Here is a 27,959-nt window from a genome sequence, read left to right on the forward strand (position 1 = left end):
TCTGGAGCTCCTCCATTCCACTGTGGCCAATTTCATTGCTTGGGAAGGTTTTTCTTATTTCAAGCCTCCATCAAATCTGCTTGCAAGTTCTACCTTTAGCTCTTACTGCTAACCTTTGGGGCCTAGTAGAACACCATGATGTTTCACTTGGCTGAACTGGGAGGAAATTCCACGTAGACAGGCAGCATTTATCTTATTCAAACTTCGCCTCCCTGGAGCCCTCTGTACATAGGAATTCTTATAGTAAACATTCACATTTAGACAGCACTTGTTTTGTTTACAACAAATCTATTAGTTATGTAGCACAAAATTATCACTCCTGCTTTATAGAGGAGAAAACAGAATCTTAGACAAGAGAAATGCTTTGTTTGTAGACTCAAAGCTTATAAATGGTAAAGGTTGGGAACCGAGGGCTTCTCATTGGAAAGGAATGGGGTTGGGGGCAGCAGTCATGGAGCCTGAGATAGAAATATGTACTTGATAAACTGATGAATTCTTTTGCAGAATCTCTATTCCTTATGCCTCCAAAGGGCTCTATTTAGAAATGGAGGCTGGTTACTACAAGTTGTCAAGTGAGGTCTATGGCTTTGTGGCCAAGGTTGATGCCAATGGGAACTTCCAGCTTCTGCTGCCTGAAAGACACTTCAATAAAACCTGTGGATTGTGTGGAAACTTCAATGACTTTGCAGAAGATGACTTTAGAACCCAGGAAGGTAGGACTTAATGATTTAATTCTTCAGAAATAATTAGAGGGAAGTACGTGCAATCAACCCTGTTGAATGAGATAATATTTGTAAAGTGCTTTGTACGGTGTCTGGCACATAGTAGGTGGTAAAAATGCTTGTTCCATCCCAACCTCCAACTCCAGATGAATATTTCTCCAGTTAAAAAAATCTCAGGACTCCTTTATGCTGTTAAAAATAACTAAAGATTCTCCCAAAGAGCTTTTGTGTGTGTACACGTGGTTTCCATCATTAGATATATCTCTATCATGTTAGAAATTAAAATATCTTAGCATTATCATGAAAACAGTTTTGACTTGTGGATTCCCGGTAAAGGGTCTCCAGAGTACACTTTGAGAACTGATGCTCTGGATGAACAGGGTATAGAGAGGCAGTGCAATATTATGGAAAGAGTAATGGATTCATTCAGTCAGAAGAAAAGGGTTCATCCTAGTCCATGACTTGCTATCTCTGTGATGATGGCCAAAGTGCTCTCTGAGTGAGAGTTTCTTCACTTATTAAATATGCAGGCTTGGTCACAACACTATGCTACCTACTTCACAAGGATGTTGTGGGAAGCAAACTTTAAACCTTCAGACAGTTAAGAAACATGACTGATTATTATCGACCTGAACCACCATCAATGAAACCAATGCTTGATTATCCATAGTAAGGTCCTGGGCAGCAGAGATTGAATTCAAAATCCAAGTGCTTACCACAGTTCCAGGCACATTGTAAGTCCATAATAAATGCTTTATCTTTCATCTGTTTATTCATTTATGTGCAACAGAGTAGAGAGCATGGATAATTTAAAAGCATCAATAATCCTAAATCTCATTTTGGCTGATCATTTTAATCACCAAAAGTATTTAGTCGGAGCTCTTCCCAGGTGGTGACAAAAATGGGTGAACCTGAATTTCTTATTCTTTTTGTCCTTTTCCCCCTCTCCACAGTGGAGATTTTAGTAAGCAGGGATACCCTCCAAAGGTAATTTACCTATAATTTATAAGTCTTAGACCATTGTCGGTGGCTCTGAGAAATAAAGTGATTCATCCCAAGCCACATAACTAGTTCATGTCAGATGACTGGCTTGCCACCAAGTCTTCTTCTGAATCCTTCATTGGCCATGTCATGTTGCCTTTCGAGGCAGATAATAGAAGTGTTATTATCTCCATTTTTCAGATGAAGAAAGAGGCTCAGAGAAGTTATTCTTTGCTCAAGGTCAGACAGTGAACAAGTTGCAGATCAAGGCTCTAAGTCCCAGGTTTTCTGCCCAGTGCTACTTCTATTGCTCCCCTCGGTCTTCATGACCATACTGAAGGATGACATCTTTTCTTCTTGGGCAGTACAATCTGTTCTTTTTAAACCTTGCAGTCCAAGCTCAGGGAGAGCACAAAGTGACTCTTTTTATTTTATTTTATATTTAAAAAACCCTTACCTTCTGTCTTGGAGTCAATGCTGTTTATTGGCTCCAAGGCAGAAGAGTGGTAAGGACTAGGCAATGGGGGTCAAGTGACTTGCCCAGGGTCACACAGCTGGGAAGTGTCTGAGGTCAAATTTGAACCTAGGACCACCTGTCTCTAGGCCTGGCTCCCAATCCACTGAGCAAGGGTTTTTAAAAGAAAGTCATTGTGGTTTATTATGTCCTTAATTAGGACAGATATTGTTGAACTGGCCTCTTTAAAAAAAATAGTAACTAGACTGGCAGATCAAAGGAATGCTGTAGATATGATATATCTAGATTTCACTGAGGAATTTGAAAGTTTCTCATGCTTTCTTTCTGGATAAGGTGGAAAAATGTGTTTCTAAATGATAACATAGTTAGGTGAATTCAGAACTAACTGAATGATCAGATTCCAATAAGATAATGAACAGATCAATGTCAACTTGGAGAGAGAAATTCTTTAAGAATTTGTACTTGTCCCTAAGCTGTTCAATATATGTATTCATTTATATTTTTGTTACCATTTATTTTTCAATATATAACATAATATGACATGTAACATAACAATTTAATACATATGATTTATTATATTATGTAATAAATTATAATATATATGCTTATTAAAGAGAAACAGATTTTCATATTAACTATATCTAAAAATCTATGTCTCATTATTTTTTTGCCCCTCCCATTGGTAATAATTTCTTTAAAAAATTAAATCTTAAATGTTATATGAACATGGTCTGATGATGATAGTGATGACTGTTGGCACTGAAGATGGGAAATGGATACAAGAAGAGATAGTGACAGACCATTTTAATTTCCCAAGAATATTTAACTAGTGTGGATTTTACACAACAAGGAGATTGAAAGACCCTAGAAACTTTTCTCCTCTCCTTTCCAGCTCTTCAGATTATGGTAGCTGAGGATATCAGTTCATAGTGTGAGCTTATTTTGTAAGATCTAATGTACAAGGATAGTGGAAAATGACAAATAGTATCACTTCATAAAAGAGAAAGAAGTAGTGAAGGGAAAAACAAAATTCCAGAAAGCTTGGTGAGAGATTCAATTAAGCAAAAAGGTTTTGAAGGCATATAAGGAGGAGACTGGTAGAACCACAAGTAGATGAAAGAAAAGATTTCAAAATATTAAAAAATGGATTCCCCCAATTACATGTAAAAAGTTTTCAAATTTTAAAAAAGAATTTTGAGTCTCAAATTCTCCCCCTCTTCCCCACTTCTGAGATAGTAAACAATCTCATATAATAGATTTTACATGTGTAATCATGTTGGTAAATCTTTTCCATATTAATCCTTTTGTGGAAAGGAACTCAAACAAAAAAAAAATTAAAAAATAAAGTGAAAAAAGTTTGCCAAAATATTTTTTATAACAAAAATTTTTCTCCATTAAATATAATGGAGTCACCACATTTGGACAACAACAATAACAACATTTGACTTTAAGGTTTGAAAAGCACTTTATATACATTATTTTGTTTGATTCTGATATCAACCCTTTAAGATAGGTGCTATTTTATACCCATTTTACAGATAAGGAAATAGACTGAGAGAGGTTAAATGACTTGCTTGGGATTACATAGCTAGCAAGTGATTGAGGCAAGATTTGAATGTGGGTCTTGTGCTACTTTGATAATAATACAAAGTAGAAGGATTGGTTATATGGTAAGAGAGAGGGATAACTGATGGAGAGATGGTACCCATATGACAACCAGAGACCTACAGATAAATCTATGATATGTTGAGTGTCCACTGGGAGGAGATAAGAATGAGAGAGGATAATAGAGCATGACTGGCACAGGATTAGAGCCCAATTTGTCCCAATGAATGGAGTTCCTGCCTTGATGATATCACATACCCATTGAAGTATCAAGGTTTTATCACATATTTGAAAGAAGGCATAGATGGCATGCTTTAAAAATCATTAAGATATTTTATTTTACCAATTACATGTAATAACAAATTCCTCACAAGTTTTCTGAAGTTATATGGTCCAAATTGTCTCCCTTCCTCCCTTCTCTCCTGCCTTCTGGAGCTGGCAAGAAATTCCATCTGGGTTATATGTTACATCACATAGATGGTATGCTTACTTAATTCTAGATGGTAAGAAGCTGAGAGGTATTGCTAACATGTTGGATAATAGAGTTAGAAATCAGAAAGGGAACCATGAGTTAGGATGATGAGTTAAATCTTTTTTTTTAAACCCTTAGCTTCTATCTTGGAATCAATACTCTGTATTGGTTCCAAGGCAGAAGAGTGATAAGAGCTAGGCAATGGGGGTTAAGTGACTTGCCCAGGGTCACATAGCTAGGGAATATATGAGGCCGTATTTGAACTCAGGACCTCCTGCTCAGGAGAATCATTTCAAAGAACTGGGAATATTTAATTTGAAGAAGAGAAGCCTTAGGGACCTTAAAGAAGACATGGTTTTTGAAGGGCGATGAAGTAGAAAAGTAAGAATAAGACTTGTTCTTCATGTTTGCAGAGTGTAGAATAAGTAGTTGGGGACTTCAGAGAAATAGATTTAGGCTCAGAATAAGGAAAAACTTACTAATACCTAGAACAAATAAAAGATGGAATGGGCTGCTTCAGGAGGCAGGGAGTGTTTAGATATGAGTTGAATTCAGTGGTTTTTGAGGTCTTTTCTAACTTATAGATTCTCTGAAGTCACTTAACCTCTATTAGTATCATTAAAAAAGCCCCATAAAACAACAACTCTTACCTTTCATCTTAGAATCAATATTGTATATTGATTCCAAGGCAGAAGAGTGGTAAGGGTAGGCAGTGGGGGCTAAGTGACTTGCCCAGGGTCTCACAGCTAGGAAGTGTCTGAGGTCAGATTTGAACTCAGGAACTCAAGTCTCTGGGCCTGGCTCTCAATTCACTGAACTATTTATTTACTTATTTATTTATTATTATTTTAAAAAACCCTACATTCCATATTGGAGTCAATACTGTGTATTGGCTCCAAGGCAGAAGACTGGTAAGGGCTAGGCAATGGGGGTTAAATGACTTGCCCAAGGTCACACAGCTAGGAAGTGTCTGAGGTCAGATTTGAACCTAGGACCTCCTGTCTCTAGGTCTGACTCTCAATATACTGAGCCACCCAGCTGCCCCCTCACTGAACTGTTTAGCTGCTTTGTGTAACCATCACTTTTTGCATCTTTAAGATGGGCATTGTAATATTTACTCTATATATATCACAAAGTTATTATTGGAAAAATGTATTATAAATTTGAAACTACTCTGCAAATGTAAGTTATTATCATCATTATTATTCTCTAAGCTCTCCTTGGGAGTTCCTAGTTCTTATTTTAATTTTACTTCATTGAGATTTTGAGTGAGAGATTTAGTTCTGCCTTCTCATCTGATGGGGAAATGAGAATGGAGGAAGTGAAGTTGAGATAGATTGAGTAACTTTCTCAGGGAGATCCAAGAAATTAGTGGCAGAGTGGAGACCAGAAAGTCAAACTACTGACTCCCAGTTCTGTATTCTTTGCACTCCACTGCCTCTCCACATTTCCTATTCCTCATTTTCCTATTTCCTTGGCTACCACATTCAGTGTGTCTTATCTCTCATCTCAAAAGAAAGGACAGTTCCTCCAACCCATTGGCTATGCCATTTCTTCCCTTCTGGCAGCCATTCTTGAGGACTCATTTTCAGAAATGGTAGACAGGAGTCTCTTCATTCCCCCCCCCCCCCAATTAATTTGCTGGGCAGTAAATACTGATTAGGTGGTTTAAACTCTCATCGTCATTATTGGGATCCTATGACTTTCGACTACCAGGGTCCCCTAACCTTTGACACAGGGATGTCTGAGAGGAGAGGGAAGGGCTCAAAGTTTTGTCAGGCATAGGACCACTGATGACCTTATGGTATTGAATCGTGAATCTTGATTTCCCAGTCCTTTGGTGTTTAGGTGACAAAGAACTCAAGTAATGGCAGCACATCCCTCACCAAGGACACATATAATATATAGAAACAACAAAGGAAGAGTGACTGGGAACATTAGAGAACCAAGTTGCCCTGCCACATAAAGATCCCACTTTGGTGAAAGACTTCTCTCTCTCCCTCCTTGTATCTACCTTCTTTTTGTCTCTCTCAGCCTCTCCGTTGTCTCCTTTTTATCCCTCCCTCTTTTCCTTCATCCCTTTCTCCTCCTTACTTCTCTCTATCTTCTCTGTTATTCTTTCTACTTTCTCTTTCTTTCCCTCCATTCTCCTCCTCTTTTTCCTCCTTCCTTTTCTTCTTCCTCCTCTTCCTCTCCCTTTACCACCTCTTGCCTTTTGCTAACTGCCTTCTTCACAACTTAGCTGTCTTGCTTTCATTAGCATCTAGTAATACCTCATTGAAGAGCTCCTTGAGTTGCTCTGAATCTAATATAAAGGTTCTCCCTAATAAAGGAGGGATTTCTGCATTCATAATTCTACTGGTCAATGGGAGAATGACAGAGAAGATGACTTGCATAAAGGGAGGAATGGCATGGAGATGCGATGGGGCAGGGATACCTGGTGACTCCTCTCTGTCCTGCACCTTGCTCTGTAGGCACCTTGACTTCTGACCCCTACAACTTTGGCAACTCCTGGGCCTTACGCAGTGCAGAGCGTCGGTGTAAGCGAGTCTCTCTTCCAAGTGACACATGCAATATCTCTTCTGTGGAAATGGAGAAGGTAGGTGCTATGGAGCATGGGGCTGGCATGGCAAATCAGCAGCAGCAAAATCAATGTCACATATATTCTGTGTATATATATATATATACATATAGGCATATTTATGGATACATACATAGGCACACATATGCAGAGGTGTACTAGAGTTGACTCATGTTGGCTTCCAAGAAAACATTGTTAAAATTTCATTGTGAGCACTTATACCATGGAAATCAGCAAAAGCTACATATCAGGACTTGATTTCTTTTTTAATTAATTTAATTAATTAAGAAAGCAATGGAGAAAATATTAATAGTGATTATACTTAAGTCTGTTATGTGTACATTTTTGCCAGAGAGCTACTTGTTAGACATTATCATTAATTTTTATTTATTCAATAATTTTTGTGAATAAGCATTAATTAATTAAGTGATGGAGAAAATATTAATGATAATCATACTCGACTGTCATGTGTACATTTTTCCTACAGAAAACTAGTTGTTAGACTATCATCAATTTTTATTTATTCAGTCATTTTTGTGAATGAACATTAATTAAGGAAGTGATGGAGAAAATATTAATAATGGTTATATTTAAGTCTGTCATGTGTACATTTCTCCACAGAGAGCTGATTGTTAAAACATTTACCAGTGTAGCTCTACTACCCAAGTGCATGGAGCATATAGCCGGGATGATCTCCATTACACAATAGAGGGAAGACTTTTTGCTAACTGTCCCTCTTCAAGTGTCTGTTACAGCACTCTCTGTGTTAGTTATCTGCATGTTCCCAACTCTTTCATTATTATGAATGTCTAGACCCAATTCTCTTATAATTGTGTGGCACACACAGCTCCTGAACTTCAAGAGTATGGAGTCGGGAACTCAAGAGATAAGATCTGAGGACTGTTAAGGGGAAGTCCTTTCCCCCAGGAATCCCTCACCCTACTCTAAGGCTTCCACCAGTCTCATTCCATGCTTTTGGGTCTTGTAGGAATTTTGTCCCTGCAAACAGTAGGCACTCAAAAAAATGTGCTGATTGTTGGGTCACCCTCTAGCTATGTGCCCTTGGGCAGACCAGATTTCTGCACTACATTCCTGTCCTAACTTCTGCAAAGTGAGAGGATGACTACCAGGTCCCTTCCAGCCCTGAAAGTCCATTTCTATAATTCTAGGAGGGAAGGCTCCCTAGTAGCAGCTATCTCCCCTAGAAAGGCTTGTTTTATTTTTTAAGTTAGATATTTCTTTCTTATTATGAACCTAACAAACATCAAGGATCATGGGCATTTCCACTTACAAAGAACAGAATAAGGGGATTGCATCTGAAACCATAAATCTCTATTACACACAGCTTAGTTTTAAAAAAAGATATATTGTAATTAGCACAGCCATTCCAATACTTGCCCTTCTTGTACATGTGCCCTTCTGAAACTTTCTTTTACTTTTCCAGGTATTTTTTTTTAATCCTTACCATTGATGTGTCTTGGATTAATATTATGTATTGGTTCCAAAGCAGAAAAATGGTGAGGGCTAAGCAATTGGGATCAAGCGGCTTACACAACTAGGAAATTCTTCCATGTTTTTTTTTTTTAACTTAAAAAAAAAACAAACTACCTTCCATCTTAGAATCAATTCTGTGTATTAGTTCCAATACAAAAGAGAGGTAAGGGCTACTCAATAGGGGTTAAGTGACTTGTCCAGGGTCACTTAGCTTGAAAGGGTCTGATGTCAAATCTGAACCCAGCACCTTCTGTCTCTCTGCCTGGCTCTCAGTGTATTGAGTCAACTAGCTGCCCCATTTCCATATATTTTAAAAATGTTCCATTGACTATTTTTTTTCATCCTTTTTAGGCATCACCATTTAAATTCCTCCTCCTTCTTTCTTCCCTGCAATAACGTCCTCCTATAACCTATAAACATTACTCAAATGAAACAAATCCATACACTGACTGTGCCTGAAAATGCATGTCTTATCCTGAACCTAGAGGCCATTGTTATTCAGCTAAGAGCTGGGAAAGGAGTCATCATCATACTTCTGGAGTCTTGCTTGGTGATGGCATTGATGAAGGTTCTTAAATCTTTCAGGGTTGATTTCCTGGGAGCAGTTCAGTGGCTCAGTGGATAGAGAGCTAGGTCTGCAGACAGAAGGTTCTGGGTACAAACTTCAGACACTTCATAGCTGTTTGACCCTGGACAAGTCACTTAACTCTAATTACCTAACGCTTACCCCTCTTCTGCCCTGGAATGGATATCTAGAATCGATACTAAGACAGAAAGTAGCTCCCTCACTTTCCAAATCTTTGCTACGGCAAAAACATTGCTATGAATATTTTTGGACATCTGGATCTTTTTTCTCCAACCTCTGGGGCATATGATTAGTTGTGGTATTTCTGGGACAGGAAGGACAGTGATTTTGAGGGTCAGAGTTACAAATTGTTTCTCAAAAATGTTGGATGAGTTTCCAGTCCTACTAAGAGTTTATTAGTGATTCATTCTTCCCAACAACTGTCATTTTAGTTTTGTGGGGGAGGGCGTCTTTGGTAACACAATAGGTATGAGTTAGAACCTCAAAATAGTTTTAATTTATAATTCTCTTGTTAGTATTTTGAAGAATTATTTCAAACAGTTGTTGAAGGTTGCATTTCTTCTTAGCACTTCCTGTTCCTAGCTTTTAACCATTTGGAATTTCTATCATTCTTATATATTTTTGTTAATTCCCATATGGTTCAGATATCAGAGACTTTATCAGAGAAAATTGCTGCAATGATTTTTTCCAGTTTACTATTTCTCATCTAGTACTAATTAAACTGATTTTATCTTGTACAAAAATGTTTCAATTTTGTAGTGTCAAAATGTCCCATTTTATTTCCTTTGATTCTTACCAGTCTTTAATAGCTAAGTTGTACAACAGATAGAGGATAGGGCCTGAAGTCAGGGAGACCTGAATTCAAATCCAGCCTTAGCTACTTAGTTGTCACTTAACTCTCTTTGCCTCAATTGTTCCTTATCTGTAAAATGAGCTAGAAAAGGAAAGGGCAAACCACTCCAGTAGCTTTGTCAAGAAAACTCCAAACAGGATATGACTGGGGATGTAGACTCTAAATGATCATCCTAGTGCAAACATCAACAACATGGAAATAGGTTCTGATCAAGGACACACGTAATACCCAGTGGAATTGCACGTTGGCTACGGGAAAAGTGGGGGGAAGGGAGGGAGGGAAAGAATATGATTTTTGTAACCAAGGAAAAATATTCTAAATTGACTAAATAAAATTTTCAAAAAAGAAAAAGAAAAGAAAACCCCAAACAGGGTCATGCAGGGTCAGAAAGACTGAACAACAACAAGCTCTTATATGGTCAAGAACTCTTTTCCCATAGGTATGAAAGCTATCTCTTTGATCCCCTAATTTGTGTGTCGTATATTCATTTATTGTTTACTATGGCATATATACCTAATTTCTTCTAGATAAAGGTATTTATTTAAAGATGAGAAAAAATGAGATTTTGCAGCATTAGGTCACAGGATAGCTAATGGTAGGTAGTGGAAATGAGCAAGTAGAGTAAGAATCATTGAAAATCAATCTTGGGCAGCTAGGTGGCTCAGAGTGAAGAGAACCTGGGTTTAAATCTGGCCTCAGATACTTCAAAGGCAAGTCACTTAATCCCAATTGCCTAACCCTTGCAGGTATTCTGTCTTAGAATTGATTCTAAAACAGACAGTAATGGTTAAAAAAAAAAAGAAAATGAATCTTGGAGGTTGCCAGTTAAAATGTTTTCCTACTTCAACATGTTTTGCCTGTAGTATAAACCCTTCTCCAAAGCTTTCCCTGAGCCAGCATCCTACCTTGTTGCTTATTCCTTGGGAATTTTACTCAAGACTGTTCCCTCTAGAATTCAAAATATCTTCGAAGTGTATGGCTCACCACAATTCTCCAAGGCATGGAGGAAGCAAAGATGGCTCCTACCTTCTCTTAATTCTGAGCTTGGTGAAGCAGACACACTGTGTGGAGGTGATTTTATTGAGCCAGATGGGCACTGAAGCTTGACTCTCAAGAATGGCCTCTTCCCCGTTGTGACTCTCAAAATCTGGGCCCCCTTTGGAGTGTATCGTGGAGACTCTTGGGACCAGGATAGTTTCCATCCAGGAAGGAATCAAAACTGGGGACTATAGGACTGATTTTGACAGAGCATGAAAATCTGGCTTTTTTGGTCTAGAAATTATATCTATGGAAGTGAGAGAAGGAAGAGGGAGGGAGTTCAGCTTGGTAGAATAGAAAATCTACAATTGGAGATGGAGGATGTTAGTTTGAAGCCTCTGTCATTTTTGGGCAAATCACTCCACCTCTCTGGATCTCTTCTGTCTTCCCATCTATTAAATGAAGGGGATGGACCACATCATCTTTGAATTTCTGTTCTATAATCCTATGAGGTGAAGGAAAAATAAAGAAATGGATCTCTGAAGTTCAATTAAATGCCATAGGGGAGCTTGGGTAGGGAAAGCCCCCCCTTTGGCCTCCTCTGCCTGGCAGCCCAATATGTGGTTAGTACTGTGCTGGGAGATAAGTGCTGTGCTTATTTGATTATTTAAAAAATATATACAAAAGAGACTTACTCTTCACCACAAGTCCCCAGAGTACTTCCACAGAACAGGAACATGTGGGTACTGTACACAAGGCTGCCCTGCCCACCTCTTTCCTGGCGTCAGCCTGTTTTCTTCCATTAAATTTCCTCTGCCCTCCCATATCTCTGCCTTTACTCCCAGCTCATCTTTAACCTCCACTCATCCGGGCTTAATTGCTGATAGATGCTGGGACACAGCATTGCCTCTCTCATAGTGGACCGCGGTTCAGGTCCTAGGCTCTACAGGGGCTCGCTGCGGGTGCCTGGACAGGACTCAAGTCACAAGATGAGGAAAAGGATGTCTCTTGGGTCAGTCCTTGCCCATAAAATCAGGATCCTAAAACATACAATTGTACCATTAAAGTGACCTATTTTTTCTTCGTTCCTCTTCTCTGTTCCCATCGTCATATCTTGGGAAAGGGAATGGTAGTTTCCTCTATTAGGCTGCATGTAGCTAGTGTGGGGACTTCTGTTTCCCTTCAAGGGTCCTTCTAGTTTCATTTATTTATTTATTTAATTTTACCTTTTAAAAATTCAGCTTTATTTTATTTACAGTATAATTAGGACTGAAATATTGGTGGTCAAATTTTAAGGGTCCTTTTAGCACCCATTTTACCCTGTTTCATGTGTATAAATATGTTGGACAAATCTCTTTTCAATGCCTTTTTGTTGTCTCTCACACACAACTTCTCATCTCTTCTTTCCATGCTTTTTCATGTGCCTGGAACTTGTTCCTTCCTCTTTTCTGCCTCTTAGAATCCCTCATTTCCTTCAAGCTCTCCTCAGGCTTCAACTTTTATATAGGAAGCCTTTCCCAAACACTTCCTCCTCCTTTGAATTTATATTATATCTATTTTGTTCATACTTATTTATAAATTCTTTAGCCTTTCCCTATAGATTGGGAACTTTTCCAAGGCAATAGCTGTTTTATTTTTGTCTTTGTACCCTTCGTGCTTAATGCTTTTTGGTGTGATTTTATTGGCACAGAATTTGAGATATGGAAGGGACCTCAGTGGTCTTCTAGTCCAACCTATTCATGGGAGAAATCTCCATTACAGCTTCCCCCACAGGGGATGTACAGCTTCTACCTGAAGACTTCTAATGAGTGGGCAGCTGTCATCTTTCCAGGCAGTCCATACCCACTTTTAGATAGCTCCGTTAGGATGTTTTTCCTGACCAAACAGAAATTTACCTCTTTGCAAATTTTATCAGAGGCTGCTGGTAGCTCAGTGGATATAGAGCACTGGGTCTGGAGTCAGGAAGACCAGAGTTCAAATCTAGCTCCAGATGCTTCCTAGTTGTGTGATCCTGATTAAGTCACTTAACCTCTGATTGCCTGTCCAAAATATCCACTGGAGAAGGAAATGACAAACCACTCCAGCATCCTTGCCAAGAAGACTTCATGGACAGCTATGGTCCTTCAGGTCACAAAGAGCCAGAATTGACTGAACCACAACAAAAAAATTACCCATTGCATTGCTCCTGGCCAAGTGGAATAAGTCTCCTCTGCATGACAGCCCTTCAGATCCTTGAAGACATTATGATGCCCCCCAGAGCCTTTTCTTCTCCAGACTGAACATGCCAAATTCTTTCTATGGACCCATGGTCCTTCTCTATACTGGCTTCTCTGCTCCAGGCAGACACTCTCAGGCTTGTTGGTGACCTTAAACTATGGTGTCCAGAATTGAACACAATACTCTGGATGAGGTCTGATGAGGACAGAATAAAATGTGACCATTGCCTCCCTATTTTTGGAAGTCCTGGCTCTCTTAATGCAGCTCAAGATTGAACTTGCTTTTTCAGCTGCTGACTCCTATGGAGGTCCAGTAGACCCCTAGATCCTTCTCAGAATGACTGATGTCAATCCATGCTTTTCCCATCATATATTTATGGAGTTGACTTTTATTTTAGCGGCAAGACTTTACATTCATTTCCAGTGAATTTTATCAGAGTAGATTCAACTCAGTGATTTAGGCTGTCAGGATCCTTTCATATCCTGACTCAGTCATGTACTATGTTGGTTATCCCTCAGAGCTTTATCTAAGTTATTGACAAAAAATATTAAAGAGGTCAAAACCAAGAATAGATCTTTGGGGTACTCCTCTGGGGAATTCCTGCCCCATGAAGACACTGAATAATTAACAACTATTCTTTGAGTCAGAATATCCACCCAATTATGCCTTTATCTGATTGTATTATTATCTAATTCATATCTTTTCCTCTTCTCCATGATGGTAGTAGGAAATTTTTTTATCAAGAGCTTTGTAAGTGCAGTGACATGGCTCAATGAATTGAGAGCCAGGCCCAGAGAAAGGAGATCCTAGGTTCAAATTTGGTCTTGGACATTTCTTAGCTATTGTAAGCTAAGAGAAGAGAGATTTTACATGGACAAGAGATTATCTCTTTGGAGGTACCTACAGAAGGAAGAGCAGGGGAAGGGAAAGAAAAAACTGAGTTTTTTTCTTTTTTCTTTTTAATTAAAAAAATTTATAGGGGGCAGCTGGGTAGTTCAGTGGATTGAGAACCAGGCCTAGAGATGGGAGGTCCTAGGTTCAAATCCAGCCTCAGCCACTTCCTAACTGTGTGACCCTGGGCAAGTCACTTGACCCCCATTGCCTAGCCCTTACCACTCTTCTGCCTTGGAGCCAATACACAGTATTGACTCCAAGATGGAAGGTAAGGGTTTTTTAAAAAAAAATTTTTTTTTATTTAATTAGTCAATTTAGAACATTTTCCCCTGGTTACAAGAATCATGTTCCTTCCTTACCCTCCCCCACCCTCTCTTGTAGCCAACTCACAATTCCACTGGGAAAAACTGATAGTTCTAAGGAAGGAACAGAGGCTTGGAGATCCAACTGACCAGTCACTGCTGGCTTGGGGAAGGAGAGGAGAGAGGTGGATCCCCAGAAGCTAAGGATAAAACCTATTCCTTTGGAGATCTACTGTCCTTTCTGAATCCCTGAGTACCTCCAACCAGTCTTTGTGACAGCAGTCTAAAGTCCTCAGTGGGGCTGTGGATTGGGACTTTTTGAAGAGATCCATCCATAGATCCTTCCAAGGATATCTCTCTCTGTCTCTCTCTCCCTTACCTGTCCCTGGACGCCTATATGCAAGTTTTAGTTAGCTTAGGAGCAGGGACTAACAGGAAGTTGGCAAAAATGAGGGATCAAGGCTGAAAAGCCTTGAACCCCTAGACTTTGGAGGGCCAATCTGCTAGAGGGGGTAACCATAGGGCTTCCCTGTTTACTCACTTTTTTGCTTGATATCCTTGCTACCCTTCCCTGCTTGAACCCCAATAAATCACCTGTTATTCAAGATTTAGGTCTGGGCCAGTCTATAACCAACATAGGTAAGGGGATTGAAGATTTGGGGAGGGTCACACCTCTCTGCAAAAGGGGGTTGACTTATAGATCTCAGGTATTCAAGATCGCCTGACCCAAGGAATTGACAATTCTCCTTGGCAGTGGAGTAGCCCTAAGATCCTGAAATGGACTGACAATTGATGTCCCTGGGGGAAGCAGAGGCATAAGAATTCATCTTGCCTTTCAAGGATAGATTGGACCTCAGGGGGGCATCTTGTTATCTCACTAAGGCTTCCTTCTCTAGTCTCCTGTCTTCCATCTCCCAGAAAACGTTCTCTGGGGAGTCATATTTCCTTTTCAAGGAGACAGGATTTGGCTATCTCCCCTTAGAAGGAAGGGAGGAGAAGAAGGATCATTTCACTCTCTCAACCCCATTCCCTTTTTCTCTCCATCATCACTATCTCTTCTCCTAATCCCTGCATTACACAATGTGACCCTGGGCAAGTCACTTAACTCTCTTTGCCTCCTTAGTCCTTATTGCTCCTCTGACTTGGAGCTGATACACAGTATTGACTCTTAAGATAGAAGGTAAGTGTTAAAAAGAAAGCAAAACTTTTGCAAAAATCCAGGCAACATAACCAGAGCATTCCGCTCATCAATTAGTTTAGTAGCCTCATAAAAAATAAAAGGAAATAAAGGTGCCCTCTGGTTTGTAGACCCTGATTTCCCCCCTCTTTTTTGAAAATCAGCACATTTGCCTTTCTTGTGGTACTGTGCGTGGGATATGTGTGTGTGTGTGTGTATGAGGGGGTGTGTGATTTTTCAGATATTACTGAAAATGACTCCGCAATCACATCTGCCACTTCTTTTAGGACCTGGAAATGTTTCATCTGGGTTAGGTGACTAGAATTCATTAAAAGCAGTTCACTGCTTTCTTATTATCTCCAAAGCTTACTTTAAAGGTAGGAGTAACTTTGTTAATTATATTTGTTTGGCCATTTCCAAAGCAAAGGCCATTTTCCTTTGCAGAGAAAACAGAAATAGGATAAGAATTGAACATTCCTCTCTTCTCTCTTTTTGTCAGTTAACCCCATCTCAACCACCATAAGCAAAGGTCTCCTGCTTTCTTTGATCTTCCCCTTTCTTCTAAAATAGCTAAGAAAAATCTCCTTTGTTGTCAATAGTTTTCCCCACTGGCCTCATTTCATTCTGAACTTATCAAATACTCTTATTATAAATTTTCAGGACTGTGCTATTCTCTTATTTTTGATCTTCCATTAGCTGGCTTTGTTTCTACCTTCTGTATGTTTCTTTTTCAAATCCAAGTTGGTTGGTAAATTCTTTGCATCTCTTTAGATGAACTCCATTTTTCTTCCTTGTTGGAATTGTTCCTCTTTAAGTTGTCAGAATTCGGTTCTTAAGCATCTCCTATCATAACGACTCCTGATCATGGACTGGAAGCCTTTTGATTTCCAACCCAGCACACGTTCCACAATTATTCTGTTTCGATTTATCTGTTAGATAAGCAATGTAGATAAAGTAATCTCTAAGTTCTTTTCCAGATCTCATATTCTCTAATTTTCTAATTTTTAGATATCACCTTGGGAATCATTGTGATTGACTAACTTATGTGATACATCCCAAAGTAGGTGACCAACCCAATAGTGGGCCTTCCTTCAGGATGAAGAAGAAATAGAGCCACTCACTGAATCCCTCCATATCTTTTCTCTGTCCGTACCTGACCTCCTCAAATATGTATATGCTACAACAAATCTTAGCAAGGATAGTTTTATGGGGTGTAGTGCCTGGTGCATAGTAGGCACTTAATAAATTATTACTTGTTTCTTTTCTTCTCTCCCACTTTGTTGTTATTATTTAGCCATTTCCAACTCTTTCTGACCCTACTGGGGATTTTTTTTTTTTGGCAGAGATACTGAAGTGCTTTTGTTCTCCAGATCATTTAACAGATAAGGAAACTGAAGCAAGAGGGTCAAGTGTCTTGCCCACAGCTAGAAAGTGTCTGAGGCCAGATTTGAATACAGGAAGATGAGTCTTTCTGACTCCAGGACTAGCACCCTATCCACTGTGCCACCTCGTTGCCACCTCTTTCCTAATAACTCATTTAATGATGGTCTTTCATTATATTTAGAGCAAACTGACCTCTTGAACTAAAGGGGCCCTGAAAATATTCTGGCTTGATTACAAACCAATCACCCAAGTTATATATAAATCTCCATTTGTGTACAGGTTGTGTTGTGGCTAGTTTTGCCAGCCAGTTGCTAGGTATGGTGGCTAGGTTCCCATGTGGGGCTAGAAAAGCCTATTAACTCATAATATTGCTTTGCTGTAGTACTAATTATGCTAGCCTGTGTTCTGAATCTGGGGCACTGAAAGCCATCTGGTGCAGGTGGATTGGGAAGGGAGAAAGAAGAAACAGGAGAATGAATAGGGCAAGGAAGAAAGACTGGAGAAGAAATTAGCTCGATAGAACTGTAGTTAAGAATTCTGTCCCCCTCTCACCTTTCATATGGTGAATTACAAAGTATTCTTTTTGCTTCTAGACTTTCTCCTCTACAATATATTTCTCCACATGGCAGTCAGGTATGAGCTTGACTCTCTTACTTGATGGCTCACAAACCTTCAACTGCTCACTATCACCTCAAAGATAAAATGCAACTTCCTTAGGCTAGCATTCAGTCTTCCACAACCTACCTCCAACTTCCCTTTGTAGATTGATTTCATATTACTCCCCTTTTCGCATTCTTTATTTCAACCAGACTTGGTTTTAGTATTTCATCTTCCAACTTCCAACTGATGAACATACTCTTGTTATGCACTTCACCCTCAATTCTGCCTCTATGGATCTTTCTCTTCCTTCACAGATTGGCTCCGAAGCTACCTCTTTCTTGAAACCTTCTTGGATTCCCCCAGTTTTTAGTGTTCTTGCTCTCTCTTGCTTCAGATTAACTTTTGTTATATTTACTTATGTTTGCAGTTTTAGCCTCCAGTGGAATATCAGTTCCTGGGGGGCTATGCAGCTTTCTCTTGTTATTATTTTTCCTTTGCATCCCCATTACCAAGCACAGTACTTTGTAACTAGTAAATGTTTCTCAATTAATTGATTAATTAGTAAGCATTTATTAAATAAGGGACTCAGCTAGGCTTTGGGGATTCAAAGACAAAAGAAACCGAACCTGTCCTCATAAAGCTTACGTTCTATTAGGAGAGACAATGTGTACATGTTAACAGCTATAAAATATGTTAAATAAATACAAAATTAATACAGGCAACTAGGAAAGCAGGTAGGTCTGGAGTCAAGAAGACCAGAGTTCAAATCTAATCTCAGGTATTTACTTAGGGTGTGATTTGGAGCAAATTACTTGACTTCTGTCTTCCTCAGTTTCCTCAGCTGTAAAATGGGGTTGTTAATAGCATCTACTCGTTAGGGTTGTTGTGATGATCAACCAAGACAATATTTTAGAAGTGCTTAGCCTGGCACCTAGTAAGTGCTTAATAAATGTTCCCATCTCCCTCCAGGGAGGAGGGAGAAACACGAATAGCTAGGGGGACCAGAGCTGAGCTTACCAAAAGTTTCTTTCTTTCTTTTTAAAACCCTTACCTTCCATCCTGGAATACTCCAAGGCAGAAAAGTGATAAGGGCTAGGCAATGGGAATTAAGTAACTTGCCCAGAGTCACGCAGCTAGGAAGTGGCTGAGGTCAGATTTGAACCCAGGACCCCCCATCTCTAGGCTTGGCTCTCCATCCACTGAGCCACCCAGCTGCCCCCTTCACCAAAGATTTCTTGAACTGAATGACCTGTCACTTAGCATCAACACAAACGTTGTCTGTTTCTTTCAGCCATTATCTTTGGCTGCTTCAGTTGTTTACTACTACTCATTTTGTCCCCAAGGTGCACGTAATGTCCTTAACGACCATCATCTTGGGAATGTTGTGCCCGTGTCAGGGCCTCCAAACACTAGGGCATCTCCTTTGATGAGCCAACACCTCCCTGCTCCGAACTTTGAGCAGCTGCACTTGACTGCAGCTGATTCCCAGAGATGTAAATGAACCTGCTTGTTTACCTGAAGGGAAGCCTTGCTTTTTATAAGCCAATCCGATTGGACTTGGCCAAGAGAGGAAATACCTAACTGGAGGAGTAAGACAATGCTATCTCCTGGGAAGTAATTACTAATTATTTTCTGAACTATTTGTAGCAGCTTAGTTCCACTTAGGGATCTGATTTCAAAGTTTTCCCAGTTAAAAAAGGCACCACCCCATGAATTTGTACTCGAGCATGCCATAGTCCTTTTAAGATGTCAAGGTTATTTGGCCAAGCAGAATGTGCTTCTAAAGGAAAACACCTCAGATCCCGGGTGTGAAGAATGAATGACCTGACTGACATTTCTCAGCTATAATATCTTGGGGAGGCCCTTTAACCTACCTGAGGTTCAGTTTCTTTAGCTGTAGAAATGAAATCCTAGTATTTGTACTATCTTCCATACCCGCCCCCCCCCTTGTAATAGAAAATCTTTTCATGGAAAGATTTGAAGATGAATTTGTTTTTTAAAAATATTTTGATAACCATTTACTCTAGTGGGTTATCTCCAAAAGGTGATAACATTTTGGAATCTTAGGCTCAAATAATATGCTTGAAGTTAATCTTTCTCTTCACTTTCCTTCTCCCCTTCCAGCTTTCTAAGAGCTAACAAGAGGAAGAGCTAGCTCTTATGGGAAGGAAAATAGAGCTGAAGTCTTACTTCTTTCCTTTAGGGAACAAATATTCCCTGGTCGGATTAATAAACCTTGGGGTTTCTCATATGCAAAGTCTAGAGTAGCTCATTAGGCGGAAATGCAATTGATCTGCAGTTCTTTCAGCCTTTTGGCAAGAAAAAGGTCAAACTGTTGATGCCCAGATTCGGTTAGATTTGCATATTTTAAATACTGTTGATGCCCTGAAAGCCTCAGCAGCCCGGGTTTCTAAGCAGCCCAGAGGACTGTCAGATGGGACTGGGCATCTCAGAGGATCTGGAGTAGCAGGAGGCTGAGGATCACTTAGCAACAAAGCTGAAAGCATTCCCAATCAGTTTCCTGTTCTTGTGCCGTGGTCACTGTGAGGAATTGACTTTGGGATCTTTCGGCTTCCTCCTCCCCTACGAGAAGGGGACGTGGAACTTGACTGCTGTTGATTCCCTGGGATGGATCTAGAGACTAGGAAAGAGGAAGGAGACTTCCTTCTGAATCCTGATCAAAAGGAAAGGATGGGGAGTGTAAGAGGCTGTGCTCTGGGAAGGAAGAGAAACCGAGAGAATGCAGGTGGGGCAGTGCTCAGACTGGGACTAAAACAGATGAATCAGTGAAAGAGGAAAGTAGGCAAGGAAGTTCCGCCTAACTCTGTTTCCATGTCATTAAAATCCAGGCCTTTTTACCTGCTGACTTTGGAAATTCCTAGGAACTTTGAAGATTTCTTCTTTTTTTTCTTTTTTTTTTTTTGGGTACCTGTTTTGCTAGCAGTTAGGTGGAATAGAAGGGAAAAAGAACGTGTCCCTATCCTTAGGGAATCTTGGGGAGAGAAACTCAGTGGAAAAAGAGGTGGGGCAAAGCTATACTGAAGAGCAGGCTAGCCAAGCCCTGGGACTCTTGGGAGAGAAAAAAAAATCAGGGTGTGGAGTCTGTGTGGGAGTGAGAAGCCTCTCTCAGCCCAAACATCAGCAGTACACTCTGAGGAAAAGATGACGTATCACAGTGGCAAAATACCAGAGTCTTAGGGGGCCTCTTTCTTATTTGTGGCATCAGTAAGGTTCATGGAGAGATTTCTTGGGATGATCTTAAGATGAATTTGTTTTTAAAAATATTTGATAACCATTAAAAAAATAACGTTTTATTTCCCCCCCTCAATTACATGTAAAAACAATTTTTTCAAGTTTGAGCTAAATCTCCCCCCTCCCTCCATTCCTTTATCCCTTTTTCCCTTCCCTGAGCCAGCAAGCATTGGTAACCATTCCATTATAATTGTTTTTTTTTGCAATCCTGTGTATTTTATTTTGTGTTTTAAAAACATGATTCTGAGAAGGGATCCATCAGTTTCACCAGACTACCAAAGAGTTCCATGACACAGAAAGGGTGAATGGCCCTTGATCTTGTCCAACATCTTAATTTTATGGATGAGGGAAGCTGAGATGCAGACAGTGGAGGTAACTTGTCAGAGCCAGGATTTAACTCTTCAGCTAATGAGTACTGCTACTAGAAACAGCTCTTCTTGAGTTTCTCCATCCAGACCCCACATCTTTCCTCCTTTGGGTTCAGGGCCCTGTTGTTTGGCTCTCTGAAGAATGTGAATTCTCTCTATTTTTACTTTACTCCAAATGCCATGGAATTATTTTCCCATCTGGTACCCAGCTTTCAACCATAATGCCCCCTTTTCTTGGTCTAATTTCTTTTCAGGAAAGCCTGGTTTCCTCTTAATCTCTATTGTTCTCTCTACCCAGAAACTTAAATCTCTACTAAGGGAGACAAGGAGACACCTCATTTATTTATCCACAATTAACCATTGAACCCCCAAATTACATTGAGGATATTCCTGTAAATGTGTAAGTGGAGAGTGAATACACTGGGGAGGATGATTCATTGACCAGTGGAAATTTTCAAGTATTTACTTGTACTGTCTATAGAAGCTATCCCAAAGGTCTTAGTGCAGTTTTAAGCCTTAATTGCTTAAACCACTAAAGGAGAGCTTATTGTTCAGTTGTCTCTAACTCTTTCCATTTGGGGTTTTCTTGGTAAAGAAACTGGAGTAGTTTGCCATTTTCTTCTCCAGACTTATTTTATTTTATGAATGAGGAACTGAGGCAAACAGGGTTAAATGACTTGCCCCAGGGTCATATAACTAATTAGTTTCTGAGGCCAGATTTGAACTCAGGAAGAGGAGTCTCTTGACTCTAGCTCTTGTATTCTATCCCCTGTACCACTTCTTGCCCCAAAGGAGAGCTACTAAAGTATTTAAGTAGTTTGAGCCACTAAAGCTTAAAAACTTCAAGGCTTTTGGCAGATCTTGTATTTTGTATTTATTTATATGTGTACATGTGCTTCACCCAGTGAATGTAAATTCCTTAAGAGTAGAGTCCTCTGTTTTTGTTTTTGAATCCCCAACACAGGACCTACCACATAGTAGGTGGTTAATAAATACTTGTAGATTCATTGATTCAAGTGAAGTATCAAATAGTTTATAATTAGTAAATTTAGCATTCAGTTCATAGGTCTCACAGGTCATCTAGTCCTCTGAAAATGCAGGTCAGCACCTTCTCTGCAAACCTATAATCTTAGAAAGTTGCTTGGTTTACTAAGTAGTTAAATGACTTGTCCAAAGTCATACAGGGGATAAATAGAAGAGCTGGGACCTGAACCCAGGATCTCTGTCTGCAAGCTCTTTGTTATGTACCATAATTTTTTTTGAAAATTTTATTTAATTAGTTGATTTAGAATATTTTTCCATGGTTATAAGACTCATGTTCTTTCCTTCCCCTCCCATAGCTAATGCTCAATTTTGCAGAGTTTACATGTGTCATTGATCTAGACCTATTTTCATACTATTGCACTAGTGCATAGTTTGCACTAGGATGTTCATTTAGAGTCTACATCCCCAACCATATCCCTTTGACCCATGTACTCAAGCAGTTGTTTTTCTTCTGTGTTTCTGCTCCCACAGTGTTTCCTCTGATGTGGATAGTGGTTTTCCTCATAGATCCCTCTGAATATCTCTGGATCAATTCATTGCTACTAGTAGAGAAGTTCACTACATTTGATTGTATATGGTACCATAATTTGTGATTAGAAGCCACCTGCCCTTATGCTTCCATCTATGGAGCTCATTTCTCTATCATTGTCAATTTAAGACAGAGACCTGTTGCCCTCCTCAGCACTCTTTAGAGGAGCTCTTTTAAACCTTTTCATCTCTATTTAAAAGTCCTCCTTCCCAAATCCTCTCAAGTGAGGACCTTGCTTTGTATTTTACTGAAAAAAAAAACGAAGTCTATTAGCCATGGGCTCACTCTTTTCTCCTCTTCTGTACCTCCTATCACTCAAATGCCTTGTCACTTCATCTGCATCTGTGAATCCATCCATCACTTTTCTGTAACAAAGTGGTTTTATTCCTTACCAAGGCTAACCTTTCTACATGCACAAGCAACCCCATTTCATCCTATCTCCTCCAACAGATTGCTCCTTTTAGGACTCCTACTCTATTACTTTTCTTCAGTTTCTTCCTCTCTATGCTGCCTTCCCTGTTGCCTACATACATGGCCACGTCTCCTCCATCCTTGAAAAAACAACCCTTCAATTGAACCTTCCATCCTTGACACTCATAACCCTAGATCTCTTCTGCTTTTTGTGGCTATTTCTTTCCAAGGCTATCTATAATAATTATCTCTTCTCATGCCCTTCTTAACCCTTTACAATGCAGCTCCCAACCACACTATTCTACAGAAACTTCTCTTGGCCCCCATCATTTTCTCTGGTTATGCTCTATGTCTGGAATGCTTTTCCTCTACATCTCCACCTAGTGGCTTTCTTGGCTCCTTATAAGTCCCAACTAAAATCCCATCTTCTATAGGAAACCTATCCCAACCTCTCTTAGATCTATTATCTTCTTTCTTTTAATTATTGTTTATTTAGACTCTTTATTGCTGTTTGTACATATGTGTTTGCTTATTGACTTCCCTTTGAGATTATAAACTCCTTGAGGGCAGAGACTTGCCTTTTGACTCTTTTATATTCCTAACACTTAGCACAGTGCTTGAAACGTAGCAGATGCTTAATAAATGTTTGATGGATCATCAAAAAAGATAATTAAATTTGGAAATGACCAAATAAAATAATGTTTAAAATTAAAAAAAGATAATTAAATCTTTAGGCTTCATTAAGAGAGATATAGCTATCTATAAGAAGGAGTCTTATTATACTTCTTCAGGATTAGAACAAATTTGGAGTACCATGTTCAGATCTTGAAACTGAGTTTTAGAAAAGACATGAAAACCCATCTAGATGATGAGGGAACTGCAGAATATGCCTTACAAGAACTGGATTGAAAGAACTGGAAGAGGAAGAGAGGAATTAGGGGAGATATGGCTACCTGTCCTCTAGGGTCTGAAGAACTGCGATATGGAAAAGGCATTGAACTTATTTTGCTTGGTCCTCCCAGAGGGAAGAAGTAGAAACAATGGGTGGAAGTTTCAGGGAGACTGATTGAGGCTTGATGCTAGAACTCTTTCAAACCATCAGAGCTCCCCAAATATGAAATAGGGTCTCCCAGGAGGGAGTGGACTATCTTTCTCCCAGGAGGTAGTGGACAGAGAATGAGTGACTCCTTATTGGGCATGTTTCAGAGGAGATTTTCATTCAGGTATGGCTTAGACTAGAGGTCCATCCAGGGGTGTGCTGATAAATATTTAACAAATGGCATTCAGAAAAGCTCAACATACTTTTAAGTTTAATCTGTTGTCCTTGGAGGCAAAGTTTATTGGAAGTGTTGAATTTGGTTTCAGAAGTTGTAAGTTTGAGTTCTATGTAAAACAAAAATCTGTTAGGATTATGTTTCCCTGAGTGTTATCTTTAAAAAAAAATTTCACCCTGATTATATGTAGTGGTAGTCTCTCGTTGACCGAGAATGACAATTGTCTTTGTGCATTATCATCTATTGATCTACCCTCATGTGGCTTTGGAGTCCAAAGGCTGAGGCGCAGAGTTTGTGACACATGGGGCATGGGATGCCAGTTGTAAAAACATTTATAAACATTCATTTAAAAATGTTGAATTCCAAATTCTTTACCTTCTTCCAAGCCTCCTCCCTTCTTTGCCTTACCTTTCTCCCCTCCCCAAGGTGGTAGACAATCTGATATATATTTTACATGTACAATCAGGAAGACATTCTTTCCATATTAGTCATTTTGTGGAAGACATATCAAAGTAAAGAAGAAGAAAAAGAGGGAGAAGGAGGAGAAAGGGAGAAGGGGGAGAAGGAGGAGAAGAAGAAAGTTTAGGAGGAGGGGGAAGAGGAGAAGCAAAAGAAAGAAAGGAAGTGAAATATAGTATGTTTAGGTCCATATTCAGATTCCGTCACTTCTTTCTCTGAAGGCATGCATTTTTCATTGTAAATCTCTGAGATTGTCTTGGAGATCACTTCATTGCTGAGAATAACTAGGTCACTTATTAGTTGTGTTCTTTAAAGAATATTGCTGTTTCTGTGTACAATGTTCTGGTTCTTCTTATTTCACTTTGCATCAATTCATGTAACTCTTTCCAGCTTTTTCTGAAACCATCCAGCTTGTTATTTTTTATAGCATAATAATATGTATTTCTTTATAATCATGTACTACAATTTGTCCAGCTGTTCTCTAACTGATTGATATTTCCTCAATTTCCAATTCTTTGCTACCACAAGAAGAGCTGCAATAAACATTCTTGAACAAATAGGTCCCTTTCCTTTTTTTTTAAATTTCTTTAATAAACCTAGTAGTGGAATTGCAGGATCAAAGGGTATGCATAATTTTAGAATTCTTTGGGCTTAGTTCCTAATTGCTTCCCTGAATCTTAACTTAAAAGGAAATAATTTTAGGCAGGTGACTATTGGAATTAAAAAAAAAAGAGTTTGTAAAGCTCCCAAATATGGTTTACCCTAAGAGGAACCTTAAAAATTATCTTGGTGGGGGCAGCTGGGTAGCTCAGTGGATTGAGAGCCAGACCTAGAAATGGGAGGTCCTGGGTTCAAATCTGGCCTCAGACACGTCCCAGCTGTGTGACCCTGGGTAAGTCACTTAACCTCCATTGCCTAGCCCTTACCACTCTTGGAGTGTTGCCTTGGAGCCAATACACATGATTGATTCCAAGATGGAAGGTAAGGGTTTAAAAAAAAATCCCCTTGGTGTCCAGATCTCTAAAAGGTAATAATAGCTCACATTTATTTAGTGCTTTACATACATGATCTCATTTTTTATATATCTCCTTTTGATTCAACAAAATACTTATTTAGTAAACATAGTATCATCATATTTTACAAGGACTGAGGATGCATAGAAAAGATTAAATAAGTCTTGCCTTTAAAGAGCTTACATTCTTTAAAAAAAGCATTCATTTTTAATTTTGAGTTCTAAATTCTCTCCTTGCCTCTAGCCTTTCCCCCACCCATAGAGAAGGCAAAGCAACATGATACCCATTATATGTGATACATGATTCCATTTTATCTTTGAGTTGGTGTAGAAAGTTGTTGTTGAATCATTTCAGTTGTATCAGACTCTTTTTGAACCCCTTTGGGGTTTTCTTGGCAAAGGTCCTGGAATGGTTTGCCCTTTCCCTCTTGAGCTCATTTTACAGATGAGGAAACTGAGGCCTGTGACTGACACAGGGTTACACAGCTAATGAATGTCTGAGGCCACACTCCAGGTTCTGCTCTCTCTCTATCCATTTTGCTACTTAATTGCCCATATAGAAAGTAGCACCCCCATTTTATGGGTGAAGAAACTAAGAAGCAGAGAGGGTAAATGATTTGCTTAAAGTCACAAAGCTGGTAAGGGGAAAGGTTTTCTGACACCCAGCTAATTCTTTCTACTTCCAATTCAACAGTTCCACTCTCTCACTTTAGAATCCCAAGATCCCTTATCAAAATGCTCTTGTTTTTATTAAGGAGGGAGAAGATCAGAGTGGATATGAGGGTGATGATAAACTGACCAATAAACATTTCTTTAATAAATATCCCTTGCAAACTCAGCTCTATGGGAGCTACCAAGAGATATAGTATGGGCTCAGGGTCTAGAAAGGGAGCATCAATATGAACATATTAAAAGATCAATGTGCCGCTGGGTGGGGACAGGTAGTAGCTCAGCAGACTGAGAACCAAACTCAGATGGGAGGTCCTGGGTTCAAATCTGACCTCTGACACTTCCTGGCTGTAAAGATCAATAGAGACAGAAGCACATTTGTGGAAGTGTTACAAGACCAGAGGTGCTTAAGGGTCATTTCACTGAGAATGGCTCTGAACAGAGAAGGAGTTTCCAAGGTAAGGAGTCCAGGGGCTAGGTTGTCTTTGGACTCTGGGCCTCTAACAGAATCCTTACTATTCCCTTGGAAAGTTTAGCAAAGAGAGAGAATCTGCCTGACTCTGCAGAGTGCCTTGAGCTAAGTAAGGCCCAAGGAGTTAATGGAGAGAGAAACCAGAGCCCCAGATTCCCTGGCCAGAGATAATTCGAATGTCCCTTCTCTTGCTCATTAGGGCCCTACCTAAATTATTCCAAGAATTTAATCACAGATTTTATTTTTAAAAGACCTCCTCTATGATGCTCATTAAGGTGTTAACAGTGCTTGGAGAGCCTGATCAAATGCACTCTGAATGTATGTGGGAAGGACCCATAAATAACACCAGAAGCCCTTCCCTTCATCCGATAGGATATTTCTGCTCTTCAGACCCAGCCTCTTGGCTCACCAATCAGGGCAGTTCCTTGCCAAGGGTGGTAAGAATTCCTGAGCCTACAGCAATGCCTCTGCACCTCCCTCAGGGTCAGGGTCAGCTTCATTCCTCCAGTCCCCAATAGCAGTAGCTACAGCAAGACCAGGCTGAAGAATTTTGCTCTTTTCATCACAGTCATCTTTCTTTGTTAACTTCTTTGCAAAGAATGCCTCCCTCCTCCTTCTCTCAACCCCCTTCAGATGGAGTCAGCTATTTAGGAGAGAGAAAGACAATGGTATAGTTTCATATCTCCAATTACTGCCTCTCCTTCTATGAAGTAGATATGCTTCATCTGTTTTCTTTCCCATTCCTTTGGATGGGAAGAGAGTCTCCAGGGAAGAGGTCTGGTCATCCTAGATGATCTGAAAATATAATTAAACTGGGCCACAATTGAGTCTGTATAGCGAGGGGTGGGTGTGGGTAGGATGAAGTAATGGTGTCATTTGGCAGAGAACTGGATAGGGTAGAATGGGAGGGACTCCAGCACCCCATAGACAACATTAGCTCATGCCAGGAATTGAAACAAGGAGAATGTTGGGAATGGGCTGATTTATTTATTTTCATTTTGAGCTCTACCCAGGTTGGTTTGTCAAGAGACTCAGAAGATGGTAAGATGCAAAAGAAAACAGACAAACAAACCACTAGTTAGAATCAAAGGTCCTGGGAGTGCCAAACCCTGGCTCCTCTCTTTACTGGTTGTTACATTAAACGAGACG

At 39.6% G+C, this 27,959-nt stretch overlaps 1 protein-coding gene across 2 annotated transcripts in view; it reads left to right on the forward strand.

The window, feature by feature from the left end:
• VWF (von Willebrand factor) overlaps positions 1-27,959 on the forward strand; it is a 229,350-nt gene that overhangs the window by 15,460 nt on the left and 185,931 nt on the right. For both annotated transcript variants that reach the window (XM_056797289.1, NM_001246274.1), the window contains 2 exon segments: positions 505-713; positions 6,730-6,854. In XM_056797289.1, coding sequence (XP_056653267.1) covers positions 505-713; positions 6,730-6,854 — 334 coding nt within the window.

This window comes from Monodelphis domestica, chromosome 5, assembly GCF_027887165.1.
Source record: "Monodelphis domestica isolate mMonDom1 chromosome 5, mMonDom1.pri, whole genome shotgun sequence".
NCBI lineage: Eukaryota > Metazoa > Chordata > Mammalia > Didelphimorphia > Didelphidae > Monodelphis > Monodelphis domestica.